We start from the raw sequence: 18485 nt of genomic DNA on the forward strand, positions 1-18485 counted from the left end.
TGATGATTCCAGCTTCTTTCTTCCTGCTCAACAGTGCTTTAGTGATTCAGTGCCTCCTGTGCTTTCAAATAAATTTTAGGATGTTTTTCCCCCATTATTATGAAAAACACCATTGGGATTTTAACATGGATTGCCTTATTGGTGAAATACTTTGGGTGGTGTGAATAGTTTAGTAATATAAATCCCTACAACTCGCAAGTGTGAGCTAGCTTTTCATTTATTCATATATTTTTCAGTTTCTTCAATTATTGTTGTATGATTTTTCTCTCATAAGCATCTCTCCCACTCTTTCGTATATGTCCAAAAGAAACTACCTCAGTATGTCCAAGAGATCTGTGTCTCCCATGTTTGCCGCACCACTATCCCAAATAACTAAACTTCACTAAAGGACAATGGAAGCTTGACTAAAGCTGGTATAGAGGGGGCTCTCATGTCTGCATTTCACATCTATGAATTCAACCAAACATAACTGAAAAGAAAAAAATCAAGGGGAACAATTACATCTGTGCTGAGCATACATCAACTTCCTTGTCATTATTTCTGAAATGACAACAGTATAAAAATAATTTACATGGTGCTCACACTCTATGGGGAACTATAAGTGATCCAGGGATGTCTTGAGGTGCATGGGAAGACTGTGTAGGTTATCTGAAAATACCACACCATTCTTTGAAAACAGAAAAGAACATCTGAGAATTGGGTGCCTGTGGGATCCTGATACCTTGTTTAGGAGTTGGGCACAGGAAACTCAAGCAGAGGAGCAGGAAGGGAGGCAAGAAAGAGAGGTAACCAAGACCAGGTTCAGTCAGTCTCAAAGTCTGGGAGGCTATGAGGCTGAGCCAATGAGGAAGCTGGGTCTTTCATGCACCAGCTCCTGGCAGCCCCTAACTGAAAGCCACCCTGTGGTGTTGACTCTCCAGCGTTTTGGGGTTGTTCTGTATAAAGAGAAAACTAGCACAGCCTCAGGGAGCAATGGCTTGTGGGGCCTGTGCAAGTACCAGTATGGTACCTGCTAGGAAAGTCCTGTCTGAAATAGCCTTCAAGAACCTCAGAGGCTTCCCGGAGAGGAACAAAGCCTCGAGTGGCAGTGAGTTTCACATCTCCGTGATTCATGAAAATGAAAATAACCCGGCTATAATTTGCTTATAGTGCAAATCCCCTTTTCAGAGTCTCCACCCCTCCCCCCGCCCCTTCTCTGAACCGAGACTATGTTGTCAGAAAATATGATGATTCTGGGCCTTACGGAAAACATCTCCATATTACAAAACGCTCGTCCTGATGTTTCAAGTTACAGATTCATGCCTCTGACTCTAGTTCTTACCCTTTGAGCATTTGATCGATTCTTTTTATTACTATTATTATTATTAAAAACCCAAGCCACAAATACCGTGGCTAGTATCCCCAGGGACAGACACTAAGTTCACATTTCACTGTGATTCTGGTAGGTGGTGCTCCCGAAAGATGATCATTAAGAGAGAGCCTTCGGCCAGCAGGTCTGGTGGACCCGTCACACTCTGTTCCCTCCCCTGAGTGCACACTTCTCAGGGGTTCACTCTGCATCTACAATCCGGGGCAGCTTTATGTAATCATGTTGAGCCAGTTGGCACCATGGACGCTCCCAGTGTCACTGAAGCAGTGACCTCTTTAAGGAAGTCACCCAGCGTCGCATCCCATGTTACTCTGCCTGAGTAAGAAAACCTCTGGGGAAATGATACTTTGTTCATAGACACTGATGCTTAGTGAGTTTGAAATTATAGGGATTTGGTGTGGGTTGGATAGGACCAACGAGGCACAAGGAAAATTATAGAGTTTGCTTGTATTTTTTAACTAGGAAAAAAAAATACCATCCACATAACTAATGCTTGGAATAAAGAATGCGACTCCATATTAAAGTCAACCCTGGTATGTAATTGAGATTTATTTAGAAGGAAGGAAGGAAGGAAGGGAGGGAGGGAGGGAGGAAGGAAGGAAGGCAGGCAGGCAGGCAGGAAGGAAGGAAGGAAGGAAGGAAGGAAGGAAGGAAGGAAGGAAGGAAGGAAGGCAGGCAGGCAGGCAGAGCCTAAAGTTACATGTGGTGGTCCAAATCTCCGAACTCAGGAAACTCGGGAATTTGAGCATCCCAAATTCCAGGGCAGCCTGGTTGCAGGGCAAGTCTGAATGAGCCTGGGTTCGGTAATGAGACCATGTCCAGGGGACATAGGTGAACTTGGCAATGCCTCGTAACTAACTCCCTGGCTCCAGGGAAGGGAGGAGAATGACTTACTAGCTCAGCCATAGCCATTGACAGAACATCCCAGACTGTTTATCAGGGTCTGCACCAATACAGGGACTCGGTGTTTCCATTTGCAGAAGGCAGAATTAAGCCCCTGTCACAGAAGTACTAAATAACCAAGCCCAGGAGCCCAGAAAACAAGACAGCTGGTTAATCCTCTGCTCTTCATGACAGGCCCACTGTGTTCCACTCACAAAATTAGCCTTTTGCCAATGAAAGTATCTGGTATTGTTAATATAATTTATTGTCATTTTATGCACATTGGTGTTTTGACTGCAGGTGTGTCTATGTGAGGGTGTTATGTCCCCTGGAACAGGAGTTACAGACAGTTGTGAGCTGCCATGTGGGTGACGCTACGGGAATTGAACCCTAGTCCTTTGGAAGAGTGGCCAGTGCTCTTAACTGCTGATCCATTTCTCCAGACCCTTTTCCCCCCTTTCAGAGAAAAAAAAAAAGTGAATCGATTTAGAAATTTTTACAAAGGTGTAAAAAGAAAAAAAGGCTGTTACCTGTACGGTGTTGTGCCTACAGTTGCTCCAATGGAAACAAGCCCAGAGAACACCAGAAAATGTGTGTCTAGGTTTTCATTTTGTCTGTTTCTAATTCTACTGTATTACATCACTCCATACAGGTATGTACATAAGTACGTATGTATACATGTATGTACATATGTATGTAGTATGTATAGATGTATGTACATATGTATGCATGCATGTACGTATGTGTGTAGTATGTATACATGTGTGTACATATGTATGTATGTACATGTGTATGCATTCATGTATGTATGTACGTATGTATGTATGTACATATGTATGTATTATTATTGTAGTGGGCTCAGAGGACTCATACTGCCTTGCGGCATCTTCAATCTCTATAACACACACCAGATCCACCATTTGTAGGCTGCACAGTATCCCACTGTGGTGCTGTACCTCACTGTTTACCCAGGTCCACAGTTGCTAGACATCTAGTCCTTTTTCTACCATTCAGTGTTATAAGTTGTGCTGCTGAAAACAGTCTTTCACATGTCTATTTCTTTGGGTCAATTCATTGAGTTGGAAACACTAGATCCAATAGGTTTCATATTAAAAATGATGACTTGTCTATTTGGATTGCTTTCCAGAAAGGGTGAGTCAGTCATTCCTTTTCCTCTGGCGCTTGGAGAAAGCCCACTGCAGACAGCTGCTCAGAAGGAAGTTTTAAAAAAAAAAAATAAAGGAAGTGAATGTGACCCCAAAATCAGGGAAGGCCCAGTGGGGCAGCTGGGGACACCAAGTTTGAGTTGGAAGGGAACATCAGAGGCCCACTCACCCACTTTGTATATGAGGAACTGGTCTTCAGAATTTAAGTGACACCCCCTAACAAGTCACCTCCTGCCCCAACACCAAGACCAAGACTGCTCAGCTGATATGCTTTTCAGAACAAATAATCCCAAAGTCTAGGGCTAATTTCAGCAAAGTGAAAACCCAGTACTGCTTTGGCTGGACTGTGTCCCTCCCCTAAGGTTCTCCGTGTGTTAGAGATGAATTCTCCATCACAAGGGCACTGAAGCATGACCTTAAAGCCACTAAGGTCACTGTGGCTTTGTCCTGGAGAATGTGTTCAGACTGTTGTACTGGGAGTAACTTGTTTACCTGGAGGATAGGCCTGGTGAAAGGATCAATGTGACCGCCTTCCTCTCTGACACACGTCTGCACATCCTGTTTCTCCATGGAATGGCTCAGCATAGCTTGTGCTTAGCGTAGCTCCTGAACTTCTTGCACTCCAGAATTGTAAGAAACTAATCTCTGTTGTTTATAAATTACCCCAACCTCGGGTACTCCATTATAACAGCATAAAACAGTATGTCACAGATTGTTTTTTGATTCACTAATGAGAAAATCAATAACTGTTTGAAAAGATTTATTTATTTTATGTGTATAAGTGTTTGGCCTTGCATGTGTGTGTGTGTGTGTGTGTGTGTGTGTGTGTGTGTGTGTGTGTGTGTGTGCTATGTGTGCAGTGCCTACAGAGCTTGAAAGAGGGCATTGGATCCCTTAGAACTGAATGGGTAGTCGTGAGCCACCATGTCCCCTTCAAGAGCAGCCAGTGCTCCTAACTGCTGAGCTGCTCTCCAGCCGCAGGTCAGCGGCTGTAAGAGCTGTTTCCCGGTGGCAGAAACTGTGAAATGAAGAGTTCGAGGAAGGAAGACCAGTGTCGTAGTACCCACCTGAGTCCCTGTACCTGTGAGACTGGGGCAGGAAGATCTTGAGTTAGAGGCTAGCCTGAGCTACATACTGAGAACTTGTCTCAAAAACAAAACAAAACAAAAACAAACAAAAAACCAAGCACATAGCACATGCAAAAGGCAAATATAATCAGTGCATGGAAAGCACCCCCCTTTCTTCAGAGCCTTTGTCCTGCCCCACTTTGCCCCTCCTCCTTCCTGAGTCCCTTTCCTCCCCTCCTACTTCCTCTTTCCTTCCCCACCTCTGTCTTCCCTCTTTCCGCGCTTCCTTTTGTCCTTTCCTGTCTGAGACACTATCCCAGGCCGGCCTCTAACTTGCAATGCCCCTGCTTCAGCCTCCAGAGCGCTGGGATTACAGGCATGAATCAACTGTACTGATCTTAAGAACAACATCTCGCACTGGCTTTAGCATCCTCTGTGTGGCAGCTTATACATCTACCAGTCCCGACTTATCATCTACCAGTCCCGACTTAACATCTACCATTCCCGACTTATCATCTACCAGTCCCGATTTAACATCTACCAGTCCCGATTTAACATCTACCAGTCCCGATTTAGCAATTACTTAATCAGTGATTATTTAACGGTCATTTGTCCTGTAAACAGCACAACTCCGTATAGGTCCAACCAAACACAAAACTGCTTAAAGACATAAGAAAACAAAACTTAGGATCTGTATTCTACTACACAAATCTTTGGTAGTTTATGGATTTTTCCCAACTTAGCATCTGGTTTTATAGTCTGGGCCTTTGCCCAAAGAGTCAAACAAATTGATAGATATCCCAGATGACACTGGGCTTGGCTTGTTGGTGCGCAGTGGTAACTTTGTCTGTCTGTTTATTAAAGTCGTTATTTATTTTATGTGTGTGGCCGCTTTGCTTACGTGTACATCTGTGTATCACTCACGTGCTCGGCACCCACATAGGCCAGTAGAGGGCATCAGGTCCCCTAGGGCTGGAGTTACAAACTGTTGTGAGCTGTCCTGTGGGTGCTGTGAACCAAACTCCCAACTTCTAGAGAAGCAGCTTAGTGCTCGTAACCACTGAGCTTCATCTCCAGTCCCACCCCCCCAACGGTAAAACCTTTTTTCTGGTTTTGTGTTGTTCTCTTAGCTATTAGGCTCTGTGGGCTGAACTGATAGGTTGATGGGAGCCTTGATGTTACCTCCCCAAGCTGACAGGGTTTGTCTGAGAAAGACCCATCATACTAGCTTTTCGTTTTCATTTCCTGTGCTTTGTGTCTCCTCCTGGGAGCCTGTGCACTATGCAAATTTCCGCTTGCTCAGACCTCTGACTCAGCCACAACAGGATGCCTCTGCAGAGCCCTGATCACACCCTGGGTAGTGAAGACACTGGGTTGGGAAACACAGAGGCTATCCCGTCAGGCAGAGCCAGCTTGGTAAACCCCAGGATTCTAGTTCCTCCTGCACACAGTGTGTCTGTCACTTAACAAGGCAACCAAACAAGTCACTAGGACTTAGCTTCTCCAACCATGGCCTCTTCATCCTGAGCTTTGTGAAGCCTTAAGTCAGGGCATCTCAGGTCTGAGCTTTGCAGGATTTCAGAGTCCTCCATGGTGAGCGCAGTCCCTGGTAATCTATGACATAGAGTTCATCTTAAAATTGGAAATAACTTAAATTTGATGGAGCACAATCATTTATTGTTCTTCCTCATCGTAACCTAGAACTTTATAACTTTTTATTCTTCTTTATGGTGGGTCTCACTACCTATACAGCTCAGGCTGGGTGGGAACTTAATATGTCCACTCTTAACATGTGAACACTTCATAAAATATAAAACAACAAAAAATATAAAATCAAGCTTAAAGCACAATTGCTGAAGCAAATCAGTGCTGTACAGAGAGTGAAAACAAGTAGAATTCCATTCTTCAAAGTGCTTCTATTCTGTAGCACATCAGTAAACCTGGAAATGTAGCCATTGGTAGAAAGGAGAGGCCATCTGGAACGTTTGTGGGCCAGGGCTCAAACAGGGACACTGAGTCTGCGACATACCTAACCATACTCCCCCAGCCTCCACCATGTTTGTGAGCCATGTCTAACAACATGGAACCATCTTTGGTCTCTCTGACCTGTTGGTGCATGAGGCTCATAATTAACTATCAGGAGGATCATGGTTTAAAGCAAATGCTACTGCCATGAGACCTTCTACTGAGTAGTGGTGAAGGGAACAGACCTGAGCATAATGCTTTAGGAAGAACTCTTAAAACTCTTTAAAAAACAGTGCATTTTATTGTGACAATAAATGTCTACATATACATACGTACACAGACAGACAGACAGACAGACAGACACACACAGAGAGAGAGAGAGAGAGAGAGAGAGAGAGAGAGAGAGAGAGAGAGAGAGAGAGAGAGGGGGAGAGTTGTACTTTGTCCATGTTGGCTCCACTTCCCTTTTCCCTCCTCTTCCCATCCAGCTAGTCCCTTTCCTCGGCCCAGATAGTTCCCCTTCCAATTTCATGCCCCATAGGACTGGGGATGGGTGGATGGATGGGTAGGTGGGTGGGTGGGTGGGCGGATGGATGGATGGATGACTAGATAGATAGATAGATGATAGATAGATGGTAGATAGATGGTAGATAGATTATAGATAAATAGATAGATGATAGATAGATAGATAGATAGATAGATAGATAGATAGATCTAGATAGCTGATAGATAGATAGATGGATGGATGATAGATGATAGATAGACAGACAGACAGACAGATAGACAGATAGATAGATCTAGATTGCATACAAGAGAAGCCAGGCAATATGTAGTCTTTCATTACATTCTTATTCTCACCTCTCCTCTCCTCCCTTTGGACCCCTCTTTCCTTTCGTCATTGTCCCGTTTTTGGCAGGGATGAGGGCTTGTTTCAAGACAGGGTTTCTCTATGTAACCCTGGATGACCTGGAACTCTGTGCCTCCTGAGTGTTGGGATTAAAGGTTTGAGCTACCAACAGCTGGCTTCATTGGTGCCTTTTTACTTTCATGTCTTCTCTCTCTCTCTCTCTCTCTCTCTCTCTCTCTCTCTCTCTCTCTGTATACATACATGCATGCATAGGTGCATGCATATATATATATATACATATGTATATGTATATATATACATATGTATATATATGTATATATATGTATATATATGTGTATATATATATATCCCACATACAAAAAAATGCGATAGCCATCTTTCTGAGTCTTTAGCAGACCCTTTTCAGTAGCTATCATAATTTCTCCTACTTCTCCGTCCTGTCAGCTGAGGATAAAGGACTGTGAAGAGTTCTATCTCCTCAATGTCCTGATTTACCCCTTGTCTGGAAGGCAACCAAACAGGGAAGTTAGCAAGAGGAAGATGGAAGAAGGAAGAGCAATTGGTTCATTCATGGCAATAGCTCTGGGCTTGGTGAACACAGCTCTACACAGAAAGGCATGCCTGGGGAAGTTCCTTTCAGTGAAGGACACTTGAGACAGTCCTGAACTCCAGAAATTACCCTCAGGCAAGCCCAGCAGCTAGCATGATCAAGGTTTGGATGGAAGCAGAAGGCTAGAAGGCTTCTTAGGTTACATTCTTTAGAGTCCAGAGCTGAAGATTTTCATGGAAGTATCTTACCTAGAAACACTTCCTCAGAACCTCAAAGAGGGGTCAGGGTTGAGTTGAGGTAAGGAAACATCTTAGTCTGGTCTCCACTACTGAGCAGTCTCCTGGAGGTGGCTTTGAGTCCATTCAAAAGAAGCCTGAGAACATGCTGTTGTTTCAGAGTCATCCTTTAGGAAATGAGGGAACCGTGTGGGCTACTTCATTGGTAGCTGGCTGAAGACTGACTGGAGGCAGGAGTGAGGGCGGGTGGTCGTAGTGTTCCTTCTTGGTCTCTGTAACAGACAAAAATGGTTTCGGCAGCTGCATGTGTCCTGGCAAGAGATTTGGGACTGGCTGTGAGGGTGAGGTTATCTTCTCCTGAGCATTCTACCAAGGTCTGAGAGGCCCCGGTGGGCAAAGTACAGGTCTTGAGCAAGGCCACCAGCAGCTGGGTCTTCATGGGGATTTTCAGGTCTGAGGAAGATCTGGCATACTGAAATGATGGGCACCTGGTCCATCATCAGCCTGAAGAACCACAACATGTCAGGGTGTCTTTGATTTTCTAGGGCTTAATTTTTGGAGGGCAGATCTCAGGATTGAGGGCTTGGTGGCTTAAGATTCCAGGGCTGGACAATATTTTATTTGCTTTGCTACTTTTGGGGTGGTTTTGTTCAGTTCCTTAAGACAGAGTCTTGTTGTGTAGCCCAGGCAAAGTCCTGATTATATGTTACATATAAAATTAGATTCTAGCAGAATGAAAGACTTACAAACAAATGTATGTAGACAAGTCTAAGTAGAAAATATATGGATTCTATACTACTTCATGATAAACAAGAACCATAATGACATGTTGGAGGTTTTTCTTCTTCTGCCTTCTGGCCTGGTAGCATAGCCATTCCCCATTACTCCAGAGGCTGAAGCAGGATGCTCGATAGTCCAAGGCTTGCCTGGAAAACTGATTGACAGAGCACCCTAGGCCATTTAGTAAGACTCAATTTGAAGTTTCTCTCTCTCTCTCTCTCTCTCTCTCTCTCTCTCTCTCTCTCTCTCTCTCTCTCTCTCTTGTTCTCTCTCCTTCCTTCCCTTTCCTTTCTTTCTTTTCATCCTCCTCTTCCTCTTCTTCTTTCTCTGCCCCTTCCTCCTCCTCCCCCCCCCTTATTTTTAATGAAAAAGTACCCCAAAAGGCTTGGTGTGGTGGTGTACACCTTTAATACCAACATTTGGGAGCCAGAGGCAGGCTGATCTCTGTGAGTTTAAGGTCAGCAGACATATCAAGTTTCAGGCCCAGTAGGGCAATATAGTGAGGTCCTGTCTAAAATTGATTAATTAATTAATTATTAATGCAGGCAATATTAAGACTAGGATAGAGCTTACTGATAAGAGTGTTTGCCCAGTGAAACCCTGTCTAAAATAAATAAATACATAAATAAATGAAGGAAATTAGGGAATAAAACCTTCTCTTATACATAGAGATAGATAGATAGATAGATAGATAGATAGATAGATAGATAGATAGATAGATAGATAGATTAGTGATAAGCTAGAGTTCAGTGATAGAGAGCTTAGCTACCAAATATAAGTCCCTTGGTTCAACCACCAGTATTGGGCAAGAAAGAAAAGATTCTATCATCATTAAAGGTTTAAGGGAAATGTTAATTTAAAATGGTCTGAAAGAAAGTATTTGAAATATATAGGACAGTGAATCTATCCTTTGTATAACTTAATGAGAAGGGTAAAGAAACCGTGGCAGCCCAGACCAGCCACCCCACACTCTCTTACACTTAAATCGCTACACATGAAAGAACACACAACACAATAACCTCTGGTCCAATTGATAAGATATAATTGCTCACCTAAACATACAAAGCCTGGCACACCCATCCCTTAAGAACATTCATAGCAACCTGTAAAGGTACAGCATGGAATCTTAACGTCAGCCTCCATGTTGTCCTGTGGCTACTCTCTCGTCTCCCCTCCTCTTCCATTCCCATCTCCTCCTCTCCCTTCTCCTGCCCATCCTTCCTTCACTTCCTTCACTTCAAATGACAGGCCTCATTCTATCTTGTACATGCCTCACCTATGACATCATCCCACATAAGGCAAGTAATATTGAAGCATGAGTTACTAGAGTTTAGACCCCCAGAGCCCATGTAGAGTCTGGAGCAGTTAGCACACACTTATATATGAGTACACTGTTACTGTCTTCAGATGCATCAGAAGAAGGTGTTGGATCCCATTACAGATAGTTTTGAGCCACCATGTGGTTGCTGGGATTTGAACTCAGGACCTCTGGAAGATCAGTCAGTGCTCTTATCTGCTGAGCCATCTCTCCAGCCCCTTAGCACACACTGGTAATCCCAGTGTTCCTACAGTGAGGCGTAAGGCCAAGACAAGAAAACCTCCACAACTTTGGGTCCCAGCTAGCCTGGCATAGCCAGCAGAAAATAACAAAAGACGCTGTCTTGAATAAGTTAAATGCAAGGACCCATGACCCAGATTGTTTTGTGGCATGTGCATGTGCACACACACACATTTAAAAATAGGGCATCAGTAGAGCTGGAGGAATCACTCAGTGGTTAAGAGCACTAGCTGCTCTCCTAGAGGGCACAGGATCGATTCCCAGTAACCGCATGGCAACTCCCAACCATCTGTAATATTCCAGATCCAATGTTTTCTTTTGGCCTCTGAAGGCACCAAATCCACATGTGTTGCACAGACAAACGTGCGGGCATGATGACCACACATATATATTTTTGAAGAATATAACCTCAAATTCAGGCAAGTGCCATGGTCACTTTCACATATGGCAGAGGCAGTAAAAACAGGGCCAAGTCACCCATGTGGCATTACCTATACCCTGGTACATGGATGCTGGAATTTCTCTGAGCTTTCGCATGCTACACAAGGAGAACCCAGGATGCTAAGCTCAGCACTGCTCATGACAGCAAAGCAGTGAAGTTGGCCCCAGTGTCTGTCAAAGTTGAGTGGAAACTTAGCTGGGAATCATGGTGCGTGTCTGTAACCCAGCATTGGAGACACTGTGATAGGAGGATTGCCATGGGTTCCACACCAGCTCGAGTCACACAGCAAATATTAGAGCAGCTAGGGCTATGGCATGACCCTTCTAAAAATAGATAAATAAGCAAAGGAAATTAAGAATGTGGTATCTCCCCACATTCAGGTGATTCCCACCAGATTCTATTTAATGAATCTTATGGCATAACATTTAGTAAGCTATGAAGCATGATTCATTCTGTTGGGTGAAAGAAAACAGAGATAACATGCAAGAATGATCCAGTTGGGCATTGTCACCAGTTTTTGTAATCCCAGCACTCAGGAGGGTAAGGCAGGAGGATTGTCTCAAGTTTGAGGCCAACCTGGGCTACATAGTTCCAGGCCAGGTTGGGGTACAAGTGAGATCTTGTCTCAAACAAAACAAAAGCAAAGAAAATGGCTGATCACACTGAGACATGTTTATAATTCTAATACTCCAAGGCAGGAAGAGCAGAAGTTCAAGGGCAACCTTGGCTACATATCGAATTTGAGGAGAGCATAAGCTATGTGAGGACCTTGTCTCAAAACAACACCACTATCAACACACTCTTGTCTATAAATGGAGCATGGAGCCCTGAGCTACCTTTTATTCCGTGGTGATAATTCCAGTAACAAAGATTGTTTACAAGTGTGGAAGAGGTCCATCGTTTTCAGAGTCGGCTTTGGAAAACCCCCAGTGTGGGATGTACCCACCAGACCCACGAAGCAGCAGGTCAACAGAAATAGACAGGGGAGGGAATTGTTTGGATCACGTGATTTCTCAGGTCCTGGAATAAGCCTTTTCCCACACAGTTGATTCCCAGAATGCAAAAGCCCACCAGACTCCAAGGCCACGTTGATGAATTGGGGTATAGAAGAAATTGTGAAGCTGGCAGCCAAGTGCCCGACTTTTCCCACACCCTAGGTCTCTGGCCATCTCCCTATCAGCTGCACATCCCTTCTCAGCATTGATAACATTCCTGAGTGGCACCAGGGATTTTCAGCCTTGCTCTCTAAGCACTTTGTTTTATTTTTAGTTGACCTTCAAGAGAATTATTCTGCTTTTATCTAAACCCCCAAAAAAGAAAAGATTTGGGGTTCCCTCCCTGTTGCCTCCTCCCTCCTGTGTATACAGAGTTACATACAAAATGACTTTCCTTCCCGTTACAGGAAAGTGGGTGCCCGGTAGGTGGGAGAATTCTAGATAGAGATGCCCCTGCCCCAGGTCCTTCCTTGTTGCTAGTGATCAGGGTCTCTTCCAGGCGGAGGGGACCTTCCAGGGCCTCTCTTAAGCATCCCTTAGCATTAGCTCTCTGTCATCTTAATTTAGAAATATATATATGAGGAGGAAAGAGAACACTTAGGCACCAGTGGTTGTATTCAGTTCTCTAGTTACTTCTCCATAGTATCATCCCTTCAGACTTGTGACTGGACCAAGGTCACCAAGCCCACAGAGGAAGAGGGATTTGAAGGCCAGCCTTCCTGGGCCTCCAGGATGGACCAGTTAGTAACCACTGTTCCACACTGCCGAACTGAGAGAGGAAGAGAAGGAGAGGGAGAGAGACCCCCAAATACTGCCCTGGCTTTGACAGTGGGGATCCGCTATGCTTTGCCTTGTAGATGGCAGTCTGTTGGGTTGAAACCTTAGTAACTATGTCCTGTTTTAGGAATGACAAAGTTAAGCTAGGCTTTGGGTGTAAGAATCATTGTCTCATGAACTGTATGCCGTGTCAACCTGAGGTACCATCTCACATCCAACTGGACCAGATAACAGCCACTGTTGTCCCAATCCCTAGGGACTGCAGGCTTCCTGTGTGACCAGAGTGGTCAGAAGCCACACTTGTGGACTAGCCTTGCAGATGCTTCAACATCTAGTCCTCTCTGGACCATAGGCTCAGCATAGTGGGACATCAGCAGAGACATTCAGCCTTCTAGACTGAGGCTTGTATTGGGATTGTATAAATTGTAGAAACTTAAGTTCAGTAGTTCTCAGCCCATGGATCGTGACCCCTCTAGGGGTTGAATGACTCTTTTACAGGGGTCACCTAAGACCATTGGAAAACACAGATGATTCACAACAGTAGCAAAAAATAGTTACAAAATAGTAATGAAAATAATTAGTTGGGAGTCACCAGAACATGAGGAACTGTAGTAAAGGGTCACAGAATTAGGAAGGTCGAGAACCCTGTCTTAGTTAATATCACCAGGTATGGGAGAGGACTTAAGCATAAACTCCTGGTGGCTTTAACATGGGTCCCATGAGGAGTTATGTCCTCAAAGAATGTCCAAAAGAATGGATTTAGGAAGAACCAAATGTAAGAGATTATAACAAAAGCTTTTAAGAATTAAAAACAAACAAGCACAAATTTATCAAAGAACAATATGAATAGCTTCCAAAGCCCAATCCATGGGACTTCAGAGAGGAAGGAGTGGCTCTCAGTGATAGCATTTGCTGATGGATGAGCCTGATGGTTTTACAAACAATGCTAAGAGAAGGCCTGGCCCTAGAACTGGACTCTGGCCCAGTTCTTGAGGAATTCCCTCTATGTTGTCAAGTATGAAGGCTAAGTAGGATCAGATGGAGGGGAGAACATACCTCCCTCGGTCAGGGATCTATCCAGAGCAATGTTTGCATTCAGCCACCTTCCTACCTTCAGGTCAGTGTTCAGAGAAATGGTGTGCTCAGTAAATAGGCAGCTTGGTACCACTAAGTGAGAGCCACACTATAGGGTCTTGTGCTTGTCTAGGTATAGAGAAGGGAGGGGAGGACAAGGGCAAGAGCTGCAGTCAAGGTGCAGTGTTAAGAGCGTTGCCTGCAGGAAGCAGCTCAACTGCCAGGGTCACTTGCTTCTTCTGGAGAGGGCCATTGGGGACCCAGGAATTGAACTCAGGTCTTCAGCCATCTCACCAGCCTGCACCGGAAGACTTTTATGTTCAAATCAGTGTTGCTGGTGGCCGAGTGATGAAGAGTGTAGAGGTGAATGGAGACATGGTGACTAGTCCTGCTGCTGAGGTGGGAATCTTCTCTGTGAGGTTTGCTTAAGGCTACAGGGTGTCCTTTAGGTAGGGCCCTCTGCTATGTACGACTCTGCTATGTATGTAGACCATAGCGTGTGTGAGCACCCGTGGTGAGCACCCATGGAGGTGTTAGCTCCATTTAAGCTGTAGTTCTAGACTTTCATGAGTCACCCAGTGTGGGTGCTCGGAACTGAATCCTAGTCCTAGATAGAGCAGTAAGTGCGGATAACTACTGAACCATCTCTCTAGTACCTTCTTTGTGTTTGAGATGATATTATTCCAGACTAGGACCTTGAACTCACTGTGCAGTCAAGGATGATCTTGAATTCTTGACTCATCTGCCTCTTCTCAAAGACCAGGATTACAAGTGTGCACCCTCATACCCCTTCTAATTCTTTTTTCTTGTGAGTTTATATTCAACCATTAGCTCATTTCTGGCAAGTTGTTCCTGGATCTTTCTGTTCTCACTGGCCCCAATAAACCCAAGCTGGTCTCTCATCTGGGGCCCTACTATTATTCCTAACTAGAGTCCCCTTTCTCCACCAGCACTTACAAGCATCTATACCCAAAGACAAGGTTTCTTTTTCTTTACCATGCTGTAGATCAATCTCTGGACCTTGTGTTAGTTAGGCAAGTGCCACAGCTGCTGTGCTGTGTCCCCAAACCCAACTAGACATTGTCAATAGATCATTGCTACAATTAATAACACCCACTCAAAGACATGAAGACTGTCACTATATGATTGTATATTTAAGTGACCCCAAAAGTTCCACCAGAGAACTACTAAACCTGATAAACACCTTCAGCAAAGTGGCTGGGTATAAAATTAACTCAAATAAATCAGTAGCCTTCCTCTACACAGAAGAGAAACAAGCTGAGAAAGAAATTAGGGAAACGACACCCTTCATAGTAGTCCCAAATAATATAAAATACCTCGGTGTGACTTTAACCAAGCAAGTGAAAGATCACTATGATAAGAACTTCAAGTCTCTGAAAAAAGAAATTGAAGAAGATCTCAGAAGATGGAAAGATCTCCCATGCTCATGGATTGGCAGGATTAATATAGTAAAAATGGCCGTTTTACCAAAATCGATCTACAGATTCAATGCAATCCCCATCAAAATTCCAACCCAATTCTTCATAGAGTTAGACAAAACAATTTGCAAATTCATCTGGAATAACAAAAAACCCAGGATAACTAAAACTATCCTCAACAATAAAAGGACTTCCAGGGGAATCACTGTCCCTGAACTCAAGCAGTATTACAGAGCAATAGTGATAAAAACTGTATGGTATTGGTACAGAGACAGGCAGATAGACCAGTAGAATAGAATTGAAGACCCAGAAATGAACCCACACACCTATGGTCACTTGATTTTTGACAAAGAAGCCAAAACCATCAAATAGAAAAAAGATAGCATTTTCAGCAAATAGTGCTGGTTCAACTGGAGGTCAGCACGTAGAAGAATGCAGATCAATCCATTCTTATCACCCTGTACAAAGCTTAAGTCCAAGTGGATTACGGACGTCCACATCAAACCAGATACACTAAAACTAATAGAAGAAAAAGTGGTGAAGAATCTCGAACACATGGGCACTGGAGAAAATTTCCTGAACAACACACCAATGGCTTATGCTCTAAGATCAAGAATCGACGACACATCGGTGGAGGGACATGCTGCCCGCTTGTATGCCGCGTGTTCCTTTGATGCGCGCTAATCTACAAGGGCTTAACCCATCCCTTTGTATCCCGCACTTTCTCTGCACTGGGCCCAAGAGAACTAGACCTTTACAAGAGGAGAAAACATCATGGCAGAGCAGGTGGCTTTGAGCCGGACCCAGGTGTGTGGGATCCTGAGGGAAGAGTTGTACCAGGGTGATGCCTTCCACAAAGCTGATACACATATTTATCATCATGGGTGCATCGGGTGACCTGGCCAAGAAGAAGATTTATCCTACCATCTGGTGGCTGTTCCGGGATGGCCTTCTACCCAAAGACACCTTCATTGTAGGCTATGCCTGCTCACGACTCACAGTGGATGACATCCGCAAGCAGAGTGAGCCCTTCTTTAAAGTCACTCCAGAAGAAAGACCCAAGCTGGAGGAGTTCTTTGCCCGTAACACCTATGTAGCTGGCCAGTATGATGATCCAGCCTCCTACAAGCACCTCAACAGCCACATGAATGCCCTGCACCAGGGGATGCAGGCCAACCGTCTGTTCTACCTGGCCTTGCCCCCCACTGTCTATGAAGCAGTCACCAAGAACATTCAAGAGATCTGCATGAGTCAGACAGGCTGGAACCGCATCATAGTGGAGAAGCCCTTCGGGAGAGACCTGCAGAGCTCCAATCAACTGTCGAACCACATCTCCTCTCTGTTTCGTGAGGACCAGATCTACCGCATTGACCACTACCTGGGCAAAGAGATGGTCCAGAACCTCATGGTGCTGAGATTTGCCAACAGGATCTTTGGACCCATCTGGAATCGAGACAACATTGCTTGTGTGATCCTTACATTTAAAGAGCCCTTTGGTACTGAGGGTCGTCGGGGCTATTTTGATGAATTTAGGATCATAGGGGATGTTATGCAGAACCACCTCCTGCAGATGTTGTGTCTAGTGGCCATGGAAAAGCCTGCCTCTACAGATTCAGATGATGTCCATGATGAGAAGGTCAAAGTGTTAAAATGTATCTCAGAGGTGGAAACTGACAACGTGGTCCTTGGCCAGTATGTGGGGAACCCCAGTGGAGAAGGAGAAGCTACCAATGGGTACTTAGATGACCCCACAGTACCCCATGGGTCTACCACTGCTACCTTTGCAGCAGCTGTCCTCTATGTGGAGAATGAACGGTGGGATGGAGTACCCTTCATCCTGCGCTGTGGCAAAGCTCTGAATGAGTGCAAAGCTGAAGTGAAACTTCAGTTCTGCGATGTGGCAGGTGACATCTTCCACCAGCAGTGCAAGTGTAACAAGCTGGTCATCTGTGTGCAGCCCAATGAGGCGGTATACACCAAGATGATGACCAAGAAGCCTGGCATGTTCTTCAACCCTGAGGAGTCTGAGCTGGACCTAACCTATGGCAACAGATACAAGAATGTGAAGCTCCCTGATGCCTATGAACGCCTCATCCTAGATGTCTTCTGTGGGAGCCAAATGCACTTTGTCCGTAGTGATGAACTCAGGGAAGCCTGGCGTATCTTCACACCATTGCTGCACAAGATTGATCGAGAGAAGCCCCAGCCTATCCCGTATGTCTATGGCAGCCGCGGTCCCACAGAGGCAGATGAGCTGATGAAGAGAGTGGGCTTCCAGTATGAGGGTACCTACAAGTGGGTGAACCCTCACAAGCTCTGAGCCCTGGAAACTTACACCATCTGCATTCTGCCTCTTCTGGCCACCCTTTCTGCATCTGCCCTTTTCACCATCTAACCCTATATTAGGACTATTGACCTCATATTGGAAAGACTTTGGGACCATAGGCCTTAGCTACACATTCTAGTCTCTGGGCTTAGGCCACCATTCTGTCCTATGCTGCTGCCACTGCCACCACCACTAAGCCCAGCTACATTCCTCAAATACCAGGCATTCAAAACACATTGCAATGCTTTCAAGACCACCACTGTCCCTATCTGAGCCACCCATCTTTCCACAAGACCTGAATCACCTCCTCCCCTCCAACTCCTGCAGAAAGAACGCCTATCAGTCTGTCCCTGGACTCCTTAAGATAGGAGTTAGGAACAATTGGGAAGAGCCTTGGGCCTTGGAGGGACAATGACCAAACCACACTTCCCTGAGACTGTGGGCAAGCTCCTCAAAACTTAAAGTGATCAAGGACACCCATTTGAGAGGACCTGCCCATAGCCACACTAGCCTTAGTGCTACTTGACATTCCTCCTCACCAGCTGGAAGAACCCTCATGCTGCCTAGCAATATTTTGGGGGCCATAGATATCTCCTAAACAATTCCATAGTCCATAGTCAATCTCATCCAACCCATGGGCAGCCTCCTTACCAAAGGAAGGTAAGAGCAGCAGCTAGAATTTTCCTACCCCAACCCTGCCATTAAATCCTCAAAAAGTGAAAAAAAAAAAAAAAAAAAAAGAATCGACAAATGAGATCTCATAAAGCTACAAAGCCTCGGTAAGTCAAAGGAAAAAACAGCAACCACCAGATTGGGAAAAGATCTTTACCAATCCTACAACTGATAGAGGGCTTATATCTAAAATATACAAAGAACTCACGAAGTTAGATTGCAGAGAGACAAATAACCCTATTAAAAAATGGGGTTCAGAGCTAAACAAAGAATTCACAGCTGAGGAATATTGAATGACTGAGAAGCACCTAAAGAAATG

At 44.7% G+C, this 18485-nt stretch overlaps 2 protein-coding genes across 3 annotated transcripts in view; both read left to right on the top strand.

Moving 5' to 3' along the window:
- Rin2 (Ras and Rab interactor 2) overlaps positions 1-18485 on the top strand; it is a 126665-nt gene that overhangs the window by 40273 nt on the left and 67907 nt on the right. The window lies entirely within an intron of this gene.
- On the top strand, positions 15928-18210 carry LOC116902056 (glucose-6-phosphate 1-dehydrogenase-like). Its single transcript, XM_032904346.1, is given in 2 exon segments — positions 15928-16037; positions 16039-18210. Coding segments are annotated over 2 exon segments (1545 nt in total). The 5' UTR covers positions 15928-15942; the 3' UTR covers positions 17489-18210.

The sequence above is a fragment of the Rattus rattus genome, chromosome 5, assembly GCF_011064425.1.
Source record: "Rattus rattus isolate New Zealand chromosome 5, Rrattus_CSIRO_v1, whole genome shotgun sequence".
In the NCBI taxonomy this organism is placed as follows: Eukaryota; Metazoa; Chordata; class Mammalia; order Rodentia; family Muridae; genus Rattus; species Rattus rattus.